A 17,389-nucleotide genomic window follows, 5' to 3' on the forward strand; every position below is an offset into this window, starting at 1 on the left:
GTGTGTGTGTGTGTGTGTGTGTGTGTGTGTGTGTGTGTGTGTGTGTTAGTAATTACTAGTTTGTACATAAGTTAACTAAAAATAATAATATGAACATTTCGTTATCAATTTTAAGCCCTTAAAAGAAATTTGATGAAACAAGAATTAGGGTTATATCTGCCTATGTGCCTATGTGTCCCACTTGAGGTGAAGCCATAATATATGCTTTCGGTAAAATTAAACTCTCACCAAAAAAAAAATCTTCCCTAAATGGGACGCGGCAGAGAACTCACAAGTAAAGTGAATACATATGCAATTGCTATTTATATGCCCCATAGTATAGTAGTCTGGCATAAAAGCATGTGATGTGATAATCGGATTAGAAACGTATTGAATACACATAATGGCATCGTTTACCAACAACGAAATGCGAAAAAAACAAAGTACTCGACTTGACTTGACTCGTCGTTCTCTTATTTTCAAGTGGAGTGTTTTCTCAGCTACATTATATTAGCATTTTTTTTTTTTATTTTTTTTTTTATTTTTTTTTATTTTCATGTTCAAGCAGCAACAAGAAGAACTATTTATTACTTACCTCAAAACATCAAAGCTGTTAAAAAGCTTATGATGAATATAACTTAAATTGTTTCCAGATATATCTAAGATTTGTAAAGTGTTTACCAAACTATCAAAGGCCATCGGTGATATATCCGTTAAGCCGCAATAACGCATATAAATTTCACGTATTTTAGCTGGTTTGAAAGCATCTTCCTAAGCATTTTCATGAAGATTAATAATAATAATAATAATAAACAAAAAAACAAATGAAAAAAATTTATATATATATAATTGTAATGTACATACCCTCATTGTATGTATTGGATTACCATCGAAAAATGTACGATTTACTATATCGAAATATTTAAATGAATTTGGTGGCAACATGCGTATATTATTATATTCCAAATGTAAATTGTCCAAATTTAACTTTGCAGTGGCTTTAATATCGTAGCTGTCGTTACCACTCAAAGACCATATCACGTTATGTGATATGTCAAGGGTGCGTAAACTTTTCAAAGGTCCCAATGCATCATACGGTATTTCAGATAATATATTATCCGTTAATAAAAGTTTCATTAAACGTGGCATACCATCCACAAAGACATTAGGATCAATTTCAAATAGATTGTTACCACTCAAATCCAAAGTTTCCAAAATTAATAATCCTGAAAAGCTATGAGCCTGCAGCATTGAAATGCAATTGTCGCGTAGTATGAGCGTTTGCAATGAATCCTCTAGACCGCGAAATGAATCATGTTGCACATGCGTGATATGATTGTGACCTAAATCTAAATGACGTAACTTTTGCAAATGTCTAAATGATTTCGACGGTATCTCCACCAAATCATTTTGTGGCAATATTAACTCCCACAACGAACGTTCCAATCCAGTAAAAGCGTCATCTGGTATTTCGGTTAAATGATTCCCCGAAATTTTCAAACGATACATGCCTATGTATAAATATACATATTGATATATATATATGAAAAGCGAATGATACGCTACGCGTTCGAATTATATTTTTATAAGTCTTACCTGTCGATTGTAAAAAATATGGTTCAATTTCTCTTAAACCCGTATTCTCCATATTTAACATGAAGACCTTTGAGTAGAAAAATAATCACAAGTCATATTAATTACACTCAATACTCTAATCCGATATGTTAGATAATATATTTATTTTACCTTGGACTGATTGACCATACGAGGAAGCGCTGGAAACGGTACATTCTTACAGTGTACTATACCCAAATCTGTTGACGATTTTGAACATGTGCATAGCGCATTAAATGTGCAAGGTGGATATCGCGCCTCCTCCATTTCGCGATGATTGTGTACCGAAGCTCTTGCCAGCGACATCCATATTATAATTATTAAAGTTGTCGTTAGGAAAACGTACCCAAATTTGAAGAAAAACTCCAGACCCTAAAATTTTCAAAAATTTTCATTATTTTTATAAGGTTTGGGTTTGTGTGTGTGTGTGTATGTGTGTGTGTGTTTTAATAAAATTTGAAGAAATATGCTCTCAACTTTTCCAAAATTCCTTCAAAGTTGTTCTAAGCAAAGAATTTCGTTCTATATATATTCAAAGAATTGAGGACAAGAGATACGCCATAGGCACCACGAATACAGACCGAAATAATGAAAGAAATGCGCGTTTTTGAATGATGAATCAATCAAAAAGATTTTACATTATTCTGAATCAAAAGTTCTTTACAGATATATCTGGAAATTAGGAACTAAAAAGATCCAAATAACTTGTAAACTTAGCAGTAAAAGGAAAAATGTAACCAAATTATGCTATGTTTTAGAATTATAATCAAACATCGTCCACACACTTTTATAACAAGTCTTCAAAAACTAAATTTATAAATATTTATTTTGTACTAAACGCTAGCCAACAACAACTTTTAACAAACAAATATTAGGTAACGCTTAAGATTTGTAAGAAATTGTGGAGTTCGAAAATCCCCAGAAGAAGGAAAGTAGTATAACAAATGAAACTATAAGTGAGTTAAACGTGCTCCAGCGAATCGTCAAGTCTGCATACAAAATAATAATTCCATCCGTTCTAATTATCTAATAAGTAAACTGAGTAGATTTTTTAAATTACTTAAGTCCATCTAAAACAAAGTTTTGAAATTTAGCATAAGCACTTCTTGGGATTCTATTAAAAATTTAATTAAAAATGTATCCATTTACTGGAATCTATTCTTTATGAAAATATTACAGGAATTATTAGCATATAATTGATTCTAATCACACCTAAAAGGTTGTAATTTAAATTTAATACACGCCCGCATACATTTTCATTTCTTTTGAGGTTATGTTCTATTTTCTCTCTATGTTTTAACCGATGTTTAAGTGTAATATTTAGTCGAGAAACTTGAAGTAGCAAGCAATTTATCCAAATAGTTTAATAGTTCACGTTCGTTAACTTTATAAGCGCTAAAGCGAAATTTCGGATATTTCAAGAATTCCGCTAAACGAATAACATAACACCTTGTTCAGGAATCTAAAGGAATGCACAAAACTTACAATAGGGCACAACTTGTAGGCCCTTGTAGGAGAAAAGGATATATTTTTTTTTTTTTTGAATGTTGATAATAGGTGGACAAAGCTACTTGTCAAGGCCTTTTTTTAGACACTGAAAAAAAATTCGGTTCATCTCTGATATAGGTCCGCCTAAGTGGTCGACTAGCTACTCAATGATCGTAGTTTCATATCTCAAATGTCAAGGCCTTTTTTTAGACACTGAAAAAAAATTCGATTCATCTCTGATATAGGTCCGCCTAAGTGGTCGACTAGCTACTCAATGATCGTAGTTTCATATCTCAAATGCGGTAAAGTTTCTAATAAAGCCGATGGAGAGCCTCAGATGGTTATGCTTTAAGACTTTTAGTCTCTAAATTAATTACTCTGGGTAAATTAATTATGATAATGATAATGACATCTTTGACGTAAAAACCTGTGCAGGAAATAGGTACGAAAAGTGCCGACGGATCATCATATACAACGCAATTTGAGAGTACGCTTTAAACAATGTTCAACGGAAATGATAACTTCCGTAGCAAAGTCATTGTTAGCAATGAATTGATTTTTTGACACAAATATTACTGGCTTTAATTAAGCTTGCAATTTAGAATCCGACTATCAGTTATTGTTTCTGTGACTATTGCTGAGACATTCAAATAGATTAGCACCAGATTCTAATTCACTATATTCTTTTATTAGATCTTATGAATTACTTAAGTAATTAACGTTCAATGGAAATGTTATTAACTGTTAATTAAGTTAGCATGAAACATGATTACGCCCGAGGATTAGTGTATTAAAGTGCAGAATTATTTCAAAATATATATATATATTTCTTCTTCTTTTTTTTGTTAGATTATTAAGTTGTACTCCTGATCCGCTTCATGGTTACAGATACTCGACACAATGAATATTTTACAGCGATTCCATGCGACAATAGACAGAAACGTTGTAAACTTAGACTAGCGATAAAGCGTTACAGACCACATAAGAATTATAAAATTTTTAACATAAAAGAAGAGACTCTTTAAAATATTTATTTTTTATGAAACGTCGAAAGCGGCGTGGTCTCTGGTCTCATGGTAGAATCTATTCCTTTCTGGACAGTATTACGGGATTTTCGTCATTTGAAAAGCAGGCTGTGCTGTCGAGACTCAACTTAACTTAATCGGCAACAACTTGTACGTAGTTAAGACATGAAAACCCCTTAATTCCCCACAAAAGTAAATTTTCAAAGAAAACAATCGGAAAATGGAGAAATAAATTTATTTTTCTTGAGCCTGCAGCGTCTGTTGCACTTTTATGATTTCCCCTAAATAATAATTATAATAATTGTATTAAATTGTATTATTATGCCACAGTTAAAAATATAATTTTAAAATGTTTTTCAAAATATCTTAAATAAATTCTTTTCAATTTCTTTTTATCACATTATTTATTTATTTATTTATTAATTTTTTTTTTTTTTTTTTTGTTTATTATTTACGCACCATTTTCGTAATTTAATTTTAGTTAATTTCAACTAAAGACACATTGATGTCATTCACTTAAAAAATCGTATGAACAGAAATGCACTATTTAGTTATTAAATATCCTTGTGGCGCAAATTATCCTATTTTTACTTATTTCACATTAGTTAATGTTAGTCCTTTTTATTACACTTGAAGGATAATTTTAAAAATTATTTTATCTATCCGTTTTATAATAAGCTCGAAAACACGTCTGAACCTCATCAGATGCCAAATAGTTCTAAAATGAAATCTTTACATTTTCAATTCAAATAAACACAAGAAATACTTTTACAATAATACTCTAATTGGATTGTACTATTTGTACTATTTTGAACTCTGTGCAAGCGCGTAAATGTCCGTAATTTTTTTTATGATTTCTTTTGAACCACTTTCTCAGTATTAACGTATTTTTCTTCCTATTACGACATCTTTGCATTTATCGTGTTCTGTTGTGTTCTTATAATTCGTAAAACAAAACTAACTGTCAAGTTTAATATAAAGTTTATTAACCTTAGAATAGAAAAATTAGAAATTCCAACAACAACCACCCACGATACCGGGATTTACAATAACAAACTATATAGTACAATAGCAGGGTTGTTAAAAATATTAAATATTATGCGCAGTAGCAAAATTTTTGTTTAGAATCTTCGAAACAAAACAAAAATTGATAAAACATTCTGTTAATGACATTCGTTCAGACCAAAAAAAAATGGAAGCGTGAGAGGGAGAGAGAGACAGAGAGAGCGAAAGAGAGAGAGAGAGAGAGAGAGAAAGAGACATGCTATGAAATTCTTATTATACCTTGGAATAATTCAATGATATTTTAAGGAATTTTTTTTTTTTTTTTATTTGTATTCGCTATCACTGGCTTATTGCTTAAGCCCTTAAATTACGTTGTCTGGCTGTCTAGGCTAACAAATTAAATAAGCGTGCGGTTAAATAATAATGAATTAGCCGGTCAAAATCTGATATCTCTCCCCTCCTAGCAACAAAAAGATCTCTAAAATCTAGAGTAAAATCTTGAAAGCAAAATCGTAACTGAGAATACTTGTGTATGTGCGCCGAACTTATGTTTAGCTTCTGCTGTATAATAAAAACCAAAAAATCAAATTCCTTAACCAAAACAAATGTAAAACTTGCTTAAATTTTGGGACATCATGACGTTCATGATATTCATCAATTCGATATCGATCTAATTCAAGGATGTAAATGTAAAATTTCAACTTTTGGAAATGTCAAGGCACGACTTGCAGAACACATACACACATACATTGATAAAATTCATTCAGTGCTTTAATTATTGGGCATGAGAAAAGTTATTTAGAGATTATTTAATGGAGCTCCTATGTTTGTCTCGTCTTAGACGTATAGCTACAAATATACGTCATAGTTCATAAATTGAATTAAGAGACAAAAATAGTTGAAGCTTATTTAGGTATGTTTTTTTTTTTTTTTTTGTGAACAATGTAAACAATTCTCCCACCACTAACGAATGGATATATATTAACTACAAAAAATATCCAAATATCGACTTGTAAAACAAAGCCAAAAAAAAAAGGTATATTTCAACACTTCCGTCATTGTTTGAAATAAAGATCAAATTAAGCTTCTCTAAAAAATTACTGATAAGATTTTAAATGCTTTTACAATTTTATTATACATAATTTTCAAACTTACATTTCCAAACGAAATAAAAATTGAAATTATTTTGCATGCGAATGAAAACAAAAGCTAAAATAGACGTCTGTTAACATTTAAATTTTTTGTAGGTCTTCGCTAATACGATTTAAGCATTGTTGGCAAAAAAGCAAATGTGATTTAAACGATATAAACTTTTTTGAATTATCAATTGTATTCAACGAATTTATTAAGAAATAATCTTGCGATACAACCAATGATAGTACATGTTTTCCTTGGTCAGCATTTGTTCTGCATTTGAATATTTACAAGAAAAATTTGTTAAAATAAAAATTATTACGAAAATCAAATACTAAATATTTACCTTCGAAATTTGTCATTTCCAAAATATTAGGTGGACATATATTGTTCATATTAAAGTAGAAAGTAGATTTAACCTGACGAAACTTATCGCTGGATATTATACTTATGCGACGTGAATGAGGATCTTTGCTATAATTAATAAAAGAACAAAGAAAAAACGCATCTTCGAATTAATTCAACATTGACATATTCTGTCAATTTACTATATTAAGTGTAATTAACATATTGATTATTGTCGCAATAATCGAGGAATAGCTAAGCAATCTATCTATCTTCATATTTTTGCGTAACCATTGGCAACCTAAGAAACGATTCGATTGGCTTTTGGATTTTAACCAATTAAGGAATATGATATCAAAAAAAAAAAATCTAAAACATGACAAGTCTTCACCGATATAGATGTGTATATAGATGTATATATGGAAAATTAATTGGAAATTTAAGAAAATTATTTATTTTTATAGCAAGCAATTGCGTACTAACCCTTGTAATTGATCGCGAACATAATGCGCCGACAATGAAATTTGTATTTCATCAATTGAACGATCGTGAATTTGATCGATAGTACGAGGTGCTCTACGTAACAATTGATCAAAGATTTCATAATAAGCTAGAATGAAAAAAAAAAAAAAATATATATATATATAAAGATTTTTTTTTTTTTTGTATGCATATGTAGTTAATACAAATATACCATTGCTTAAATTTAAATTAATATGTATCATAATCACATGCTCGAGGGTGCAGTGGATTTGAAACAATTTTTCCAATGTTTGCGCGCTTTCAATTTCATCAAAGTTACTATTCTTAAGTCCAACTAAATCGTCTTGATCGTTACTTGCTTTCCGATCGTTTTGCAACAACGTTTTGCGTACGGCAGCATTTTCTGGTTGGAAAACAGCATTGCGTAACGACTTGCGAACATTCAAAATGGCAGCCTCATCTTCCTTGTGATCTTTTCTCGCCCTAGAAAATATACACAATGCACATATTGCATTATTCATAGAAGTGTGCATAAATTAACTAAAAGCATAAACTAAAAAAAATACGTCTCGCCATTAAGCAAAAACTAAGCTATGATTCTTATACATTTTTTTTTAGTAATGACGGCGCAAATTTTGCATTTTACCATTTATTTCGCAGATCATTTGAGCTGCAAATTTTACTTTCCACGAAAATATACTCATAGTCCTTGTAAAGTTTTTCTAAACCAATTTCTAATAATAACTCCAATGGTTCAGAACCGGTTAAGCATGGTATAGCCAAGCGACGATTAGAAATTTCAGTAATAATTTCCGCTAAACGATTTTTATTCGCAGGTGTATTCTAGTGAACGAATATACATTTAGCAAATATATCGAACTAAAGCAAGGAAATACGTTCACTTACTACGATATTAGAACGTGCGGCAGACTGAAATAATACATTAAAAGCCAGCTTCAGATCCTTATAGGACGAGCAACCTTAATCCAGAAGAAAAAAGTTAAGCCTTTTCAAGGAAACTCCCAAAAAGGCGAAGAACTTACGCTTCAAAATCTCCCATAAGTTATCAGTTAAATCATTGAGTCGCCTTAACTTGGCACTTTGGATAACATCTTCTATATCGGAGTCGGTACAATGAGTAGGTAGAAATTCTGCCATTTCCAACATAGCCTTGTTAATAGTTTCACGAATTTCCGATATCTCGATGCCGCTGCAATAAAATAAAATTTAATTTAAAATAGAAAAATTTTAAATGATTTAGTTGGAAACTTACATGCCACATCGATAAACAGGTTCCCTTATGATATCAGAGTCCTGCGATTTCTTGAAAGATAATATGTCTTCCCTTATAGATATAAGTATAAGCAATTGATTAAAAAAATCTTCAGTAAGCGGATGACAGCTATCCGCACGAAACGTTTGATTTAAAATAACATCACAAGTACTCAAATCTATTAGCGGTGGCAATGGAGATACGGTAGACCAAGAGCAGCGTATCGTAATATTGTTTTTAATTTGATAGATATTTTCTATATGAGTTTCTATACAAGTCCTCTCCACGCCAACGGCAAAGAAATGATTCTTCAATAACGACTGCGTTGTAATCGCTTTAGCTGATATAAGTCCAATATAATGGACTATACCACGACTAAAGCTTCCTTTGCTTGTGAACTCATATTGAAGTAACAGAGTCTTCTTTACATCGTGAGGTAAGCAAAGAAACCACACAGATCCTACAGACTGCCTAGCAGCCGGACATAGCTGAAAACTTGGAGAACATATTATGCCTCTAGCATTTTCAAGAGTAATACCTTTGTGCCATTCCTCGTCTAATTTCCAAGGTTTGGCACAAATCAAATTCATTGGTATATCTACATCATCATCAATAGTATCCACCTCGCAATCATCCTGCAATGGACTGCCGGTCAAGTTTAAATCAGTTTTTTTATTCTTTTTAATGTTTATTTTAGAAGGTGACACTGAATCAGCAACTTTCGGATTGCAACGTTCCTTAAATTTAAGATTGCGTATAAAACTACAAAAATTTATAAAGTCTTTTTTAAATTATTTACCTCTATATAAAAAAGAAGAATTTTTTCTTGATTTTCATCTACACCAATAATATTATTTATATAAGTTGGAGGCATTTTATAGGTGATTGTGTATTTTTGGCCGTATTTGCGTAAGAGAGCCTCATAAATATTAGCCAATTTTGCGGCCATTTTTTTTTTTTTGTGGAAAGTTTTACGGCGCTTGATTTCCAGTCAATAGGTCAATAGGTTCCGTTTATACTCTAGTAGAATTTTTTTCTTTTCTTTGGATGTTGATTGGGAGTGGACTAAGATAATGAGAAGTTCGGCTTATACGTTCTGTAGAAGATCTATGCGACAATTTATAAAAACAAAATTTTTCTACTTTTATATTATTTGAATAGCTTTAATACTACAATAGTAATAGCGCCTAAATTGTAAGAGGCATAGGGCTGCCAATTAATTGCATTCGTTACAATCGTCAGCTTTAAAAGAAGAACAAGAATTAAATTGGGAGGTAATTATGTAGTTGAAAGTTAACTTTCGTTTTCGTTGTTGGTAATGAGTTGAATACAAATATATTTTTCATACGTAATTAATAGAAGTATTAAATCCACATGTCGTCATCGTTATTCGATTCTCTATTATTTAATTGTCACATTAAAAAAAAATACTGTGAGCATGCATTAAAATACGATATGGTCACGCTGTGGTTAATTAAACCAGATTTCCATAGAGATGAGAGCAAATTTACTATTCCTAGAAGTATAAGCAGACAACAAAATAAAAACATTATTGCACGTGTTCGATTTGTTATATTTGTTTAATAAAATGATCGATTTTGAAATGGACGATTCCGACTCGGAATATTTGTCAGAGATGGATTCCGAAACAGAGGTAAGCAAGCATTCCTTTCAATAAACGGCCCATATAAACTTAAATCATTTCTAATTTTACAGTTACAAGAAGCATTCGTTCGCGGTGATCTAAAACCGGGTTTAAACATTGAATTTCAAAAGCCTAAGGAAAAAGTTAACAATGTTGTAAGTAAAAGCTACTATTTAAGCGAATATTTTTGCCATTATATTAATTTTTTTAATTAGTCTCGTCTTTTGACGAAAACAGATGAAATTAAAAAAGATTTGCCTTGGCTGGAACGGATGGATATGACCAACGAGTTGGCCCCATTAGCTCCTGAATTATCTTTAGCTTTAGAAAAACATGAACAAAAGCGTGCTAACTTGTTTAAAGGCAATGCTAAAATACCATACATTCGTCCCGAGGAAGATCCCGTATTGAATGATTTTAAAAGAGAAATGCTTTTTCATCGTCAAGCTCAGGCAGCAGTGTTGGAGGGCATAAAAAAATTACATGAGCTAGGTGTGAAAACAAAACGTCCTGATGACTATTTCGCTGAAATGGCGAAATCCGACGAACATATGCAAAAGATACGCGCTAATCTAATGGCCAAGCAAGAAGGTCAGGCTAAATCCGAGCGAATCAGGCAGATAAGATTACAACGCAAAATGGGCAAATTATTAAATAAACAAGTGAAAGTTCAGCGCGAACAAGAAAAGAGAGAAATGCTAGAGAACATCAAGAAATTCCGCAAGGGTAAATTTAAAAATCTAGATTTCCTGGAAGATGCCAGAAAGCCTGAAACTAAAACTAAAACTAAAAAGACTGCCGAAAGCCGTAGAAATCGTAATAAGAAATTCGGATTTGGTGGCAAAAAAAGGGGTAGCAAAAGTAATACGAAATCGTCATCGGCTGGTTTAGAAGCCACTAAATTTTCCAAAGGCAAAGGCTTCAAGGGGTCAGCCAACAAACGCGTAGGCAAGTCAAGAAGATCAAAGGCGAAATCGAAAAAATGAATTTTCTATTAAATTTTCTATACAGAAAACTCGTTTGTTTTATCTTTCATCTTTTTTTCTTTTTAATTTTAATCTTACCAAAATCTAATTCAGAATCATTTTTATAATCTCGTGTGGTCTTTTCTGGCCCCTGTGCCTTTTCACCGTTAATCTCGCAAATTTCAAGTTCAGAACTCTTTTGAAAATTTAGTTTGGTTCCCTCCTTCCTTGTTTTTGAAGATTTGTTACTTTCGGGCATGTTTGTTACATTGCACTTCCTTTTCCTTTTACTGGGTTTAGCGGTTTCGTATGAAAATTGATCGTCCGTGTTCTTGAAAGGACTCTGGCACTTTTCCTTTCTTTTTAGTCCTTTTATGTCGGCAACTATTCCGGAAACTTCCTCTGCTTTAGTACTTTTCTGTAGTGAAGGCTGCCCGCCAAACATTTTCGCTAACAATTCTTGTTCTTGCTTTTCCAAACGTGAAAGTTTCCCACTCAATTTTAAACCGTGTCTTGCCCCCTTGTGAGCTGTGCGGCCGCCGCAAGCTGCAAACAGTTCCTCATCGGTCATAATATTTACTTTAGCTACTTCCATATCGGCAATATTTATTTTACCAGGATGATCTACTTCGATAGCACCTCCTCCTGCTTTTAACGTAGCCGTTTGCAAAAAATTTCCATAGCTGACAGTATTGTCAGGACATTGATTACGTCGGGCTTTTTTCAGTTTTTCCAATGAATATCCTTTAGTAGATATTTCCACTCCTTCATTTATCAAATCGAATTCTGTCTCACCGTCATCTTTTTGTTTAACATTGACATTACTGGCTGCCTCGTTAAAAACTCTTTCCCACCAATGATTGTTGAAATCACTGGAAGCCACATCGGAACCAAAACCGGCCTTATCAAACTTCAAATTTGCCCGTAAAGCTTTCGTAATACCATTGTTTGTTTTACCCAAGCCGTCACCTTCCTTCCACCCGTATTTTTTTAATATGTTTTTGGCAAAATCCATGCAAAAGCTAGTAACTACTAACTAAATATTAAAAAAAAAACATGAGTTCAACACAATGAATCAATCATTTAACTTGCAGAAGAAGAAGAAAAACTATTGGAATAGTAATGTTAACGCAAACCACCTAAAACTGTAGGTTTCAAAAAACGTTTTCTTTTATTGGACAGTGTTGCCAGACTAATTTTATATTAGCAAAATCTTGATTTTACATTTTTAAACAATTTAATTTATGCGCCGAGTTCTTCTTTCAAACATAAAATGAATGTAAACCCAATTAACCATTGATACATTTTAATTTGGAACACAATTATTGAATACACAAGCGCTTAATTAAAAGCAAAATAAAAAATCGCTTTTGATAGTTCACGGGGTTAGTCTCATCTGAATATGTAACATTTTCGCTCACCCAGTTCACATATTGCTTGCCGTTATTAAAACTAATAATAGAATCATAATTATTTCAGTCGAAATTTCGACCGAAGTATCGACCGTTTGCTTCTATGATACTTCATTACAAGATAGAGAGGCATTCCACCCAAGCCATATGACGATCTTACATATTTCAAATCACATTTTTGCACGATTTGACTGAACTTTATAATACGCTTTATAATATTAATCGTCAGCACTTATTGCAGCAAAATCGAAGCTCCAACTTATAATTCCACGGTTATAATGCCATTATTTAGAAAATATAAAGGATGGAGGAAAATTATGGGCAAATCTGTTGAGTGAATTAACTTATTTTTAAACTGTGCTGTACTGCTGGTGAACTGTAGAAGGTTAAGGGAAATTTAAATTTAATCCGGTCCGATTATTTATGCTGACTTAGAAATATTTGCAAATCTGACATCTATTACATAGCATCGGGTATAAAAGAACATTCTTGCTAAATCCATTACATTTTATTCATGAATTCTGTATATTGTTTATTCGTTAATTGTTTCAATGATAGATTATACAGCAGTTAAGTTTTTAATGTTAATTTGTAATAACTATTTTGGGATAAAATAATGCAAGCAAACTAACGTACGATAAAAATTGTAACAAAATCTACACAAAAAAAAATAAGGAAAAACTTTGTTCAGTACTTTTCACTGGTAAATAATATACAATGTATGTATACATATAAATATATATACATATATATATATATATATATATATATATATATATATATATATATATACGCAAACTCTTACTAAACTTTCACCGAATATAATCTGATATTTTACAAATTTCATAGAAAACCGACATCCGAGGAGATTGGAGTATACAAGAGCGCGCTAATCGGATTTCCTACTGAAAAAAAAAAGATTCGAGGCAGAAATATGCCGATGAAAGTTCAGGTCGTGTTAATGGCGACTTAGGTTTTAAAAATTTTATTAAAAAAAAAAAAAAACAAAAAAAAAATATTTCTAATCTCTACTATTATGTTCATTGAAGTTTCGCTTAAAAAAAAAAGTCCATGGACATGATGATCTTATTACATAAATCCAATATTCCGAGTATATGGGAAAAATATTTTTCTTTCACAGACAAATGCAAATTTGCTCTGGGGCGGTTCGAATATCTTCTCGATTTTCTTCAAGTGCTTGCCGCTAATTGCTGCTGTTTTGTCGCCAAATGGAATTGATTGCTTACATACAACTTCAAATCTTAATTTTATTTTTCTAGATTTTTTGTTTTATTTTCGTTTTAAACTTAAATAAAAATGTTGCTTTTTGTTTTTATTACTTCTGGATGTTTTTTAAAAACAATAAAGATAGCGGAGCAGTGGTTGTTGTTGTTGTTGCTGACGTTGTTGTTGTTGTTGTTATAATTGATGTTAATTATAGTTGTATTTTAAGATTTAAGGTTTGCCCTACGACATATAAACACCTTAGAAAGCGAAGAGCAGCAAGAAGGCCATCATAAGACAGAACAGACCCATAGCTTCAGAAAGGGCGAAACCCAAAATAGCATAGGAGAACAATTGCTGTTTCAACGATGGATTTCTAGCGTAACCAATGATAAGGGAACCAAATACTGTTCCGATACCGGCACCTGTTTGTATTGGAAGGATTTATACGCGAACAGCCATAATAGCATATTGATATATAGCAAAAAAAAACAAAAAAAGAATGTTAATAATTTATAAAATATTAAGCAAAGAAAACTGCAACTTTCATCGATCAGAAATTTCATTTGGCCGCTTAAAAAGTCAGTCACAGATTAGTCTGAATTGAGTTCTACTCGCCAATATCTTCCTTATCATCGCCAAGAAGGCAAACAAAGGAATATATTTTTGAGTAGCAAGCATATCGCACTAAAATCGCTGGTCACAAAAGATTCCAATGCACGCGCCATAAAATGGAGTGCAGAATTTCTTGTCCTTTTGCCTCTTAATTATACGAGTTTCCTGCTAGGAAATTGATTAGTTTAAGTTCACATGTCCCTAAGAAACAACACGGGACACGTTTGAAGCGAACTTTGACCAATTCTCAGACCTTCCCGAGGCATTAGATAGAGCAATCAGATACTCGTTTGTAAGCCCCAGATGCTAGATTGTAACTGACTTAACGTGGCTAAATTATAATTTCTTATTTCATGAAAATGCAGCCTTCTTCGCTAAATACATAGGTAATTCTTTGAATAATGATTAAGTCGTCTATCTTCCAATACTAACCGGAACCAGCTACACCGACTGTTGCAGCACCAGCACCAATGAATTTGGCAGCTGAATCAATGTCACGTGTGACTTGAGAGGTCTGGAATGACCTTATTTGTGGCAGTAATGCAACTGGGGTTGTGTTCTGCGCGGCCAAAGTCTGGCTTTGGCTGATAACTGCGCTGCTCAATGGTCGCAAGTATTGCTTAGTACCGTTCAGCAACTAAAGAAAACAAAATATTATGAGAAAATAAAAAAGATACTTATCAAAATTGAAATTTTCTTTAAGGGTGGTTTTAAAGGGAAATAATGAAAACATGTTTTCTTTCACAAAATGGAGCATAATAAGTTGTAACACAAGTTCTCGACAAGCAAAAAAAATTTATAACCGGTTATTTTGTTTTAGGGTTAATTTTTATTAAGAATTTACCACGCTCCTTCTACCTCTTTTCTTTTTAAAATGAAAAAAGAAAAAGTGTATACAATAACCTATTAGTTACCCAATTCTTACTATCTTCAACATATATAATCAATAATATGAATGAGTGTTTAGGCGAGAGCATACAAAAATCGCAATTATGCAATAATTTGTAAGCATCAGAGACAATGTTTTACAAGAGAAATAAACACTATTTATAGGAATTTTTCAATTGATAACTCTGCAAGGTTTGGCATATGAAATTAAGCACTTTTAATCAGTATTGATATTAAACAACTCTCCCATGTAAGACTCGACATGAATACAATAGAAGATCCTATGAGGCTATACTAATGCCTCCCTAAAACTTTCATTAATACTAATGTACCTTTTCAGTGTTTGGAAAACAACATTCACTCGTTTCCCATATCGACAGATGGCCAGAACTTTTAAAGAAGCAGGATTGAGTTTATTTTCAAAGTTGAAGGAAGCAATTTATATAAATATAGATAGATATAAATAATTTTGATAAAATTTTATTTTTTTTCTTTAATACACACGAGTAGCTATTAAGAGAGTTTATGAAACCTAACCTCAAACTTATGTAACGTTTTGTCTCACTCTCTCTCTTACTATCAAGTACACTTCTAAAGCGTGGTCATTGGAAATTCACCATGTCGGCGATTCTAGTTAAACTAAATGTAAAAGAGCATTAATGATGGCAGGGTATGCTTTTAATCCCCCTAACAAAAAAAAAATCGATTCGAGAACTTATGTAATTTTAAATTTGGAAGAATGTCGAAATTTTCAATTTTCCGGAATTATTGTCAAATAATAAAATGAAATTTGTATTTTTACTTACAGCATTCCTAGCTACGGGGGCAATACGTGACACTGTTGATACAAACATTTTTGTTAATTTTATTTGCTATTAATTTAGGACCAGTAATAAACCGAAGCTAGCGCACCAAGCTCTGTAAGATAAGAAGTAATCCTGATTAATTTAAAAAAATAGTCGCATTATAATTTAACAACAAATCTCTTTCATAGTTTAACAAATATTCTCTTTCTCTTCTTATATCAAATCATTTAAGTAAATTTTTCTAACAAATTGTTACGTAACCATTTTGCAGCAATTTCAACCACTTTTGGCTACGTAACATATTGACATTTCCTTTTTAAGATTTAATATTTGCATATAACTGTGTTAGTTCTTTTTAACTAAATAACAATTATTTGCACTTTTTTGATTTGAGAAACTTCTGACTTTTTCCCAATTAACGATGTGGAGTTGCTGAAAGCCGCTGAACTTGATTCCAACTGACAATTTCTAAATGTCGTGTCTTTAGCTATGTCTCGTCTTCGGTTTTCGTGGAAGTTTTCCTATCTTCTTCCATTCGCTTTTTCTCACCACCACCTCACAAGATGGCCGTCAACTTCACCACTATCGTCTCTCTTCATATCGAATTATTTACACGCAGAAAATAAATCTCGTCTGAGCAGGAATTAAGGAGTTTGCAATATTTTCTTTAATTAATTTATTATTCTTGTATTCTTGTTAACTTCGTTAGAAAAACCTTTACACTTTATTATTAATTTTATACACAGCACTGATTACTTAACACTTTGCTTTGGTACATAGATATTCTCAAATTTTTTTTTTTAATAAACAGCAGATGAACTCTTTGCGTGTACTCACTTTGAACAAACCCTGACAACAGTGAAATAGTGCCAAAAATGAAATGAGAATAACTGTAGCTAGCAAAATCTTCGATTCAAATTGTGGTGAACTGGAAATTTGACAGTTCTTTTCCGGCATTTAGTATTGCCACAAGGAAGAATTCATTACAATGTACTTATTTACTGCAGTATATTATAAAATTTACTAATGGCAGGTTTTCTATACGTAAATGATTTTAAATGAATTTATTTTTGAACAATTTCAGAATAACTTACAATGTTTTAAGACCTTCAGCAATATATCTGGGTATCTATTAAAAATTATTTCCTCTACTTTGTTCAAATCTGATCAATATTTTTAAATTATAGTGTTGATCAGTATTTAATAGTAGCCAATACAAAATTACCTATACTTTTGAAGAAAGGCATTGTCGCTATATATTTTAACTGATCCATAATCTAGATATGCTTTTAAGTCAAGTAGGAGAAGAATACTTCTTGTGATAGGTAGTTCAAATGTTTCAAATTTACAATTTATTTTAGAAGATAATTATAAAATTTCGGTTTAAAGCATTTTACAGAGAACACCGTACCGTACCGAAAACAGGTGACTAGCTGGAAAAAGTTAGAACTTTTCGTCACGATTTCCCCATTCTTGAATTTTCTTAAA

General features: G+C 31.8%; 5 protein-coding genes across 10 annotated transcripts in view; 1 reads left to right on the plus strand and 4 right to left on the minus strand.

Moving 5' to 3' along the window:
* Nucleotides 1–4,782, minus strand: part of LOC119634575 (chaoptin) — a 16,767-nt gene extending 11,985 nt beyond the window's left edge. The window contains exons 1-5 of one of the 4 annotated variants that reach the window (XM_038028813.1): nucleotides 4,566–4,779; nucleotides 1,726–1,965; nucleotides 1,576–1,642; nucleotides 844–1,490; nucleotides 575–750 (exon numbers count right to left, since the gene is read on the minus strand). In XM_038028813.1, coding sequence (XP_037884741.1) covers nucleotides 575–750; nucleotides 844–1,490; nucleotides 1,576–1,642; nucleotides 1,726–1,965; nucleotides 4,566–4,568 — 1,133 coding nt within the window. In that variant the 5' untranslated portion in view covers nucleotides 4,569–4,779. Of the gene's footprint in view, nucleotides 1–574; nucleotides 751–843; nucleotides 1,491–1,575; nucleotides 1,643–1,725; nucleotides 1,966–4,565 lie in introns of all 4 variants that reach the window. The other 3 variants (XM_038028812.1, XM_038028815.1, XM_038028814.1) reach the window with 3 other exon arrangements.
* A 1,564-nt stretch (nucleotides 4,783–6,346) lies between these two features.
* Nucleotides 6,347–9,405, minus strand: LOC119635036 (protein zwilch). Its single transcript, XM_038029550.1, has 9 exons — nucleotides 9,146–9,405; nucleotides 8,347–9,083; nucleotides 8,117–8,283; nucleotides 7,980–8,053; nucleotides 7,720–7,916; nucleotides 7,285–7,556; nucleotides 7,074–7,200; nucleotides 6,592–6,719; nucleotides 6,347–6,518 (listed from the first exon to the last, which is right to left on the minus strand). Exons 1-9 carry the CDS (start codon nucleotides 9,293–9,295, stop codon nucleotides 6,457–6,459), a joined length of 1,914 nt encoding a protein of 637 aa, XP_037885478.1. The 5' UTR covers nucleotides 9,296–9,405; the 3' UTR covers nucleotides 6,347–6,456.
* A 280-nt stretch (nucleotides 9,406–9,685) lies between these two features.
* LOC119635037 (G patch domain-containing protein 4) lies at nucleotides 9,686–12,059 on the minus strand. Its single transcript, XM_038029551.1, has 2 exons — nucleotides 11,056–12,059; nucleotides 9,686–9,862 (listed from the first exon to the last, which is right to left on the minus strand). Exons 1-2 carry the CDS (start codon nucleotides 11,969–11,971, stop codon nucleotides 9,759–9,761), a joined length of 1,020 nt encoding a protein of 339 aa, XP_037885479.1. The 5' UTR covers nucleotides 11,972–12,059; the 3' UTR covers nucleotides 9,686–9,758.
* LOC119635038 (probable rRNA-processing protein EBP2 homolog) lies at nucleotides 9,883–11,013 on the plus strand. The gene is made up of 3 exons (XM_038029553.1): nucleotides 9,883–10,000; nucleotides 10,063–10,146; nucleotides 10,207–11,013. The coding sequence occupies exons 1-3, from the start codon at nucleotides 9,935–9,937 to the stop codon at nucleotides 10,975–10,977; spliced, it is 921 nt and encodes a 306-aa protein (XP_037885481.1). The 5' UTR covers nucleotides 9,883–9,934; the 3' UTR covers nucleotides 10,978–11,013.
* A 1,695-nt stretch (nucleotides 12,060–13,754) lies between the features above and the next one.
* On the minus strand, nucleotides 13,755–16,833 carry LOC119634920 (ATP synthase lipid-binding protein, mitochondrial). 3 transcript variants are annotated; one of them, XM_038029355.1, is made up of 4 exons: nucleotides 16,739–16,833; nucleotides 15,902–16,013; nucleotides 14,640–14,844; nucleotides 13,755–14,017 (listed from the first exon to the last, which is right to left on the minus strand). In XM_038029355.1, the coding sequence occupies exons 2-4, from the start codon at nucleotides 15,947–15,949 to the stop codon at nucleotides 13,854–13,856; spliced, it is 417 nt and encodes a 138-aa protein (XP_037885283.1). In that variant the 5' UTR covers nucleotides 15,950–16,013; nucleotides 16,739–16,833; the 3' UTR covers nucleotides 13,755–13,853. The 3 variants fall into 3 exon arrangements, with proteins under 3 accessions (XP_037885283.1, XP_037885282.1, XP_037885284.1); XM_038029354.1 differs by lacking the exon at nucleotides 16,739–16,833 and adding an exon at nucleotides 16,307–16,414; XM_038029356.1 differs by lacking the exon at nucleotides 16,739–16,833 and adding an exon at nucleotides 16,282–16,378.
* Between the last annotated feature and the right edge of the window lie 556 nt (nucleotides 16,834–17,389).

Source organism: Glossina fuscipes, unplaced genomic scaffold (assembly GCF_014805625.2).
Source record: "Glossina fuscipes isolate IAEA_lab_2018 unplaced genomic scaffold, Yale_Gfus_2 3, whole genome shotgun sequence".
Classification (NCBI taxonomy): Eukaryota; Metazoa; Arthropoda; class Insecta; order Diptera; family Glossinidae; genus Glossina; species Glossina fuscipes.